At 42.3% G+C, this 6,874-nt stretch overlaps 1 protein-coding gene across 1 annotated transcript in view; it reads left to right on the top strand.

The window, feature by feature from the left end:
* Positions 1-1,031: 1,031 nt before the first annotated feature.
* Positions 1,032-6,874, top strand: part of LOC148026796 (DNA-directed RNA polymerases II, IV and V subunit 3-like) — a 31,269-nt gene continuing 25,426 nt past the window's right edge. Inside the window, exon 1 of the mRNA XM_087691324.1 lies at positions 1,032-1,450. Within this exon, the coding sequence (XP_087547450.1) occupies positions 1,152-1,450 (299 nt within the window). The 5' untranslated portion in view covers positions 1,032-1,151. The remainder of the gene's footprint in view (positions 1,451-6,874) is intronic.

The raw sequence follows: 6,874 nt of genomic DNA, 5'->3' as shown, positions 1-6,874 counted from the left end.
AGAGAGAGAGAGAGAGAGAGAGAGAGAGAGAGAGAGAGAGAGAGAGAGAGAGAGAGAGAGAGAGAGAGAGAGAGAGAGAGAGAGAGAGAGAGAGAGAGAGAGAGAGAGAGAGAGAGCAATGATTGTAGCTCAATTGGTAGATGAATGCATGTGACCAAGTGGACTTGAGTTCAATTCCTCCATTGTGTGTTGTCATCTAGAAATAAGAATAAAAAGAGAAAACTGAACCAATGTACAAATTCACACTATCGTAAATATATTATTCATTTCTTTCTATACCAACACAATCCTTCAATGGTATACACCTATTTATAAGTATAGATATATGCAAGCACACACACACACACACACACACACACACACATGCAGACACACGTGTATGGGTATATGTGTACATGCATGCGCACACACGTGCACGCACACACATTCTCTCTCCTCCCCATTGACATGCATTGACATCGTTTTGGCTTCTAAGTCCACACACAACTTATTGCTCTCTTATCACTCACATTTAACCTCATCAAATGTCTAAATATGCTCAAATATGTGCACACACAAGAAGCACTAGGATCTACACATTTGAATGTGGCCACTTATATTCTTAGCCCCTAAAAAAGTGCTCAAATTTACCTCCACATTGCACGTCCTCATACATGTGCACAAACACATATACATACCCAAATACACACCATTTATGCATGTACACACACAATTGCATGTTTGCTACAACCCAGCACTCTTAGAGGGTTGTTAGAGGGGTCATGCAACTCTTTTAATGAGACAAAGTTACATACTTTCATGGATACATAAAACATTCTTACCATGTAAAGTGTGGCTTATGGTATGAAGTGCACTTTGTTTTTGTGATGCACAACCTAGGTGCCCTAATTGTTAGCAACACCAGAGCAAAGTATTGGCTTGGTCTTGTGCTTTACGTGTAGTACATATAATAATATATACGTGGTTAGACATGTATTTGTCTATACGTATGCTTATATATCTGTATCTACGCGGAGATCCGCATATGTGAGCGCATATACCATTTGAAAAAACTTGGGAGGCTTGCTACGAGAGGAAGGCAGACACAGACACATAGAGAGAGAAAGACAGAGAGAGAGAGCGCAAGCAGGGTTTGCTCGTGACAGAAGGAGATGGAGGACGATGGCGTGAGCAACCAGCGCTTTCCAAGCGTGCGCATCCGCGAGATGAAGGACGACTTCCTCAAGTTCGAGCTGCGTGACACGGACGCCAGCATGGCCAACGCCCTCCGCCGCATTGTCCTGGCGGAGGTCCCCACCATCGCCATCGACCTTGTGGAGATTGAGATGAACTCCTCCGTCCTCAATGACGAGTTCATCGCCCACCGCCTCGGCCTCATACCCCTCACCAGCTCCCGAGCCATGCAGATGAAGTTCTCCCGTGACTGCGACGCATGCGATGGAGATGGACCGTAAGCCCGCACTGTGTTTCCTTTTCTGCATTTGCTTATGTTTCTTGTCAATGTTATTTGCTTCCTCTGCCCAACTTTCTTACTGGATGTGACATAATTGTTATTCTCTTCCTCCGCTAAATTTTATTGCTCCATATGCTTATGACATCATAGTCACAAATGATGCAACACGGGAGGAGGATGGGAAGGAATTGCCATCACTTGTGATTATATAGTCACATGGAATGGGACATGGGATTGAAAGAAGCTACCATCCTTGCAATTGTCAAGTCTCAAAATGACCTTCACTTGTGACTATGGCTTATGTTTCTTGCCAATGTTGCATGCATCATAAAATACGTTAGCATTCTTTGATGAACTGTTTTACAAGTGCATTCATCACCGTTATATACATTTGCTTCCCTTGTGCACATGCACGAGAGTTTTCCGAATCAGAACTTCTTTCCTAGACGCCTCCACCACATATGCACGAGACTTTTCAGAAACAGGAACTGGTTTCCTAGACACCTCCATCCACCATAATGCACGAGAGTTTTCAGAAGCAGAAAAAGAAAATGAACATGCCTTAAGCACCAATCTCTGGTGGACTCTGTGAGGCATAGATCAGTGTTGTCATGGGAGTTGTAATTGTCCTGCTGAGATGTTTCACAAGCTCACAACACAGCTCATCTGTCCAGCAGAAACCGTGCTGCTCCAAATGCAAGACGATGATGAGACTTGGTGATTGCCCTAGAGACATCCCTGCTGCTATGTTCTTCTGGTTTGCATCCTAACCCTGCTATTGCCAGCATTAGTCATTTCATGGGTTTTATGGGATGGTTTTAGGGTCTTTGGATGGGTGTGTAAGAGGGCCGTCGAGTGATCTTTGAATCTCTGCTGATTTGTGTTTGCTATAGACCGTGTTTCTTGCTTCAGGAGCTGCCAACGCATTTATCAGAAGTGAGTGCAGCAATAGTGTTTGAAAACATGAAACCAATACACAAGACCCCTCTCTAAAGCTGAGCAATGAATCACAAAAATTCATAAAAAAAAGAAGAGTGCTACAAAAGTGGATCAAGCACAACCAACCGATAGGAGAAAAGACTTGGAAACACGATGGCCCAGCCTGCACACACAATAAAAGCAGAAAACACAGGGTCAACTCATAAAAACACAGGTCGATTAAGTAATATCTGCAGTAAAACTGGAGAAAACAGGTTGCTTCCTACCCTGCAGGAGGTAGACAGGCAAAATGCAGGTAGTACCGGTATTAAATGCAGCCATCCAGCTTGCAGAGGAAGCAGATAAGCAAAATGCAAAGGGCTGCTCAATGCTAGTAAAATATAGGATTCTGGGGCTGTATATTGATCAAAATTCTGTAGCATGCTGAATCAGCAGTCATGGTAATCAATATAGGTCTGAACAGCAGTAGAGAGATGAAAATGCAGATATGTAACAGTAGTAAACAAGACCAATATTACAAACACAGACATTTGATACCATGTCAGAAGCAGGTGTAGCGATGGAAGTGTGTAAACTTGCTGTAATAGAGTGCACAACATGAGAGGAGAAAGAGAGTGAGAGAGTACAAAGAAAAAGAAGAGCATTGAAATGAGAACTCAAATGAATGCTTGGGAAATGGTCTTCATATATCAAGACATGAGACAATTGGATATAACAATGAGTCATTGGCATTGGCTTCGTTCCTCTGCCAAAATCCGCATGTCGGTGAATGTTGAATTGAATGATTGGAGGAGGGAGTGCATGGCCTATAAGTAGGCCCTTAGTATGATTAGGTTGACTAGCAATTTGGTATAATAAATTTTGGCCAGCATAATGATGATTAGTCAACCATACGATAGGCATCAAAGATGGACAACCACATAATCATTGAAAAGAAATGTGCCCAACCCATTGAATCATTCACAGAGTCACACATGAATTGACAATATTCGCTAATAACATTTTACCATTGCCAACCTTTATATTGTTAGAGGTGGTGCAGCAATGGAAGCGTAAACATAAGTTGTAATAAATTGCTGAAACACAAGACAAAAGAGAAAGGGAAAAAAAGAACACAATACAGATGAGAACTCAGATGTATGCTCGGGAAATGGAATCCATATACCAAGACATGAGACTGTACAGAAGCAATGTGAGTCACCGGCTGTGGAGGCACTAGCACATGCTCCCTCTCTCCAAGAACTGTCAGGGGATGAATGAATGTGGAGGAGGGAGCATGAGAATATATAGGCCAAATAAATGGCAAAAATATGACTGGTCAGCCAGCATTAAATGCTGACCGATTGGTTGCAAATAATGCCAAAACACAATAAATGCTGGCAAATAAAATGCCTAAAATATCTATGTGCCCAGCTTGCTATACCACATGTACAGACTCAACCATGAATTGACTAATCTGCTAATACCTTCTCTCAGATCATGGGTGATCTGATACAATACAATATACAATGATAATGTCGCATAAGACTAGATACAACAATGCCCATCATAGTAGAACCATGTATACCCAAGTAGTGGGCGCGCAAGCCACCACCAAGGTGCCTTGGAGAGAACCTGATGTTGATGTTGATCGTACTAGCTCCTGAAGATAGAGAAGATCATAGCAGCTCTCAATGTCTGTCAACAATGCCTCTGATGTAGCATATGTGACCATCCTGTCACCAATGCTGCAACACAGAAATGACCATGAATTCCCCTTCTTTGGCCAGACCGCCAAAGTGTCCCTCATGTGAGCTCTAGGCGAAAGCCACCCGCTCTGTCAGGTAACTAGCCCATCATGAACCTGGATGTCAATCCTAGCTCCAAGATTTGAACCTGCCAGACTTCGGTCGATGCGTTAGGGACGTCTCTCGCTGGATCTTGTGCATCTATATAGAAATATAGATGAGGCATGGCCACTCCATCTCACCACTCTCACACTCTCTCTTTGGCATGGAGAGTCGTGAGGGATGATTGTATCACCACCATTAGAAAGTAGCTGAGGAAAGGGCCACCAAGCCCTTCCCACAATCTGAAGAAGAGGATCCCTTCCATACCTTGGACTTCGCCTTGGCTGGAGGAGCTAAGTCGGAATATAAGGCAGATGATGACTCGTCGGAGGAGTCTGTATCCCGCTTCGTTTTTTGCTCCTCATTCTTCTTGGAAGCCGCTAACTCGTTGCAGTCCTTCCGTAAATGACCCTTCTTGCCGCAGTGGTAACATTGGGCTTTCGACTTCTTTATCTTCAAATCCCTCTCTGAAGCTACAAGAGTGACAAAAGCCTCCTTGTAGTCGCAAAGTCGTCTCGTGCTCAAGTAGCATCGAGGACATATGAAGAAAATTGACAAGAGTCGTAGATGTGTGCGCCCTTAAAGTATTCACCACTCCATCAAACTCTGGAGGAAACTTGTAGAGTATCGTACCAACAAGATGTGTCTCTGATAGGATAGACTGTATAATGCGAAGCTGGTCCTAGAGTTGCATAACTCTAAGTAGGAATGATTGAATCGTATCTTTGGGTTCAAACTTCAGTTGCTGGAGCTGGCCATAGAGAGTAATGGCCCTCATGGTGGAAGGAGCCTTGTACATCAAGTACAACTTCGACTATACGTCTGAAGCTATCTTCCAGGAGGTGACCGTTGGTAGGACTTCTTTAAAAATACACCAAAGTAAGGTCAAATAAGCACGGGCATCATCCGAATCCCACGTAAGTAGTGTCTCCTCATGGTTGTCTTCATCAAAATCAGATGGAACATGAGAAGGCTGTTGAGGACGTGCCATAGCTCCGGCAACCATGTACCATAACCGCTTGTGGATAAACCAAGCCTTCATCACCACAATCCACGTGTAATAATCAGGTCCATGGAGCTTGTCATCAGTGGATATTGCATGGAGGAGCTATCTATAGAGGATTGAGAAAAGAAGTAGAGAAAAGAAGGGATTTGGAGAGGGAACACAGCCAAAACACGAGCATAGACTACAAAAAGCAAGAGTTCACATACAATATAACCCAAAATCTAACCAAAATAAGACAAAGGTTTCTGTAAAAAGTCAAGAAATCAGTCAAAAACTGCCAAAAACAGCAAAAACGGTTGGATAATGCAAGCGCCCAGTCAGAAGGAGATGCTGAGGCACCAAAACATAGGCTGAAACTGATGCACAAGTTGTACAAATGCTAACGTCAGCAAAAAATGCAAGTAAAACAGGTTACCTGGTTGGAGCAGTAGCTGCCTGATCAGCAAGGTGAAAACAATCCTGAAATCAGCAAGAAAACACAGCATGAACATAAATCTTGAAATCTGATATCATGTTAGAAGTGGTGCAGTAATGGAAGCGTAATCATAAGCTGTAATAAACTGTGGAAACACAAGACAAAAGAGAAAGGGAAAGAAAGAACACAATATAGATAAGAACTCAAATGTATGCTCAGGAAATGGAATCCATATACCAAGACATGAGACAGTACAAAAGCAATGTGAGTCACCGGTTGTGGAGGCACTTGCACATGCTCTCTCTCTCCAAGAACTGTTAGGTGATGAATGAATGTGGAGGAGGGAGCCTGAGAATATATATGCCAAATAAATACCAAAAATATGATTGGTCAGCCAACATTAAATGCTGCTCGACTGGTTGCAAATAATGCCAAAACACAATAAATGTTGGCAAATAAAATGCCTAAAATATCTTTGTGCCCAGTTGTTGTACCACATGTACAGACTCAACCATGAACTGACTGTGTTGGGCGATCTTTTTTTCAAGTTGGACAACCTCATTTAGAGGCTCAATGACTTGTTTTCTCCATCTCTACATGGTGGTTCCCTATGTTTTCTAAAACAAGCCTTCCTTCTCGAAGAGGGTGGTGAAACCTCATTAAGCACTTAATTACAACAATTAACAAATTTACAAAATTGAAATGCATACTTTACTATACAATCTTGGACATTGGATAGATTGTTGGCCCCAAAACTGGCACCCCTTGTGGTATTTCTTTAACTTTTATTGCAAATGGATGGAGGACAATAGAGATCTTTTGACCTCTTGTACTAATCCCCGTGCCTCTTGCTATTAAAATTGACCAACAAAGCTCCAAACCAATTTCCTCCTTGGTTTGCTTGGGAATTGGTCTTCACCTTCCTTCTTGAAAGACATATTCAACCCCAAATTTGATATTGGTAGATTGGCATTTTGAATCTCCCGAAAGTCCTCAATTTCAGGTGTTGGAATTCGAGTCTTAAGTCCTCAATTTTGAGCATGTATCTCGAGGCGGTTGTCAAAACCCAAAATTTTGATGTGAATTAGTGTTTACAGTAGAGATTGATTAAAATTTCTTTTTTTGATGGTTCAAACTGTTGGAAAATGTTGAGATAACTTGAGAGATGGCTCGAGAATGAGAGAGAATATTGTAGAGAGAGAAATTTCAGAGTTTCAATGCTGAAAAACTGT

Source organism: Lygodium microphyllum, chromosome 13 (assembly GCF_053477565.2).
Source record: "Lygodium microphyllum isolate KBCC chromosome 13, Lygodium_microphyllum_v1.1.10, whole genome shotgun sequence".
In the NCBI taxonomy this organism is placed as follows: domain Eukaryota; kingdom Viridiplantae; phylum Streptophyta; class Polypodiopsida; order Schizaeales; family Lygodiaceae; genus Lygodium; species Lygodium microphyllum.
The sequence above is the reverse complement of the archived record's forward strand: the minus strand, read 5'-3'. Positions and strand labels throughout refer to the sequence as shown.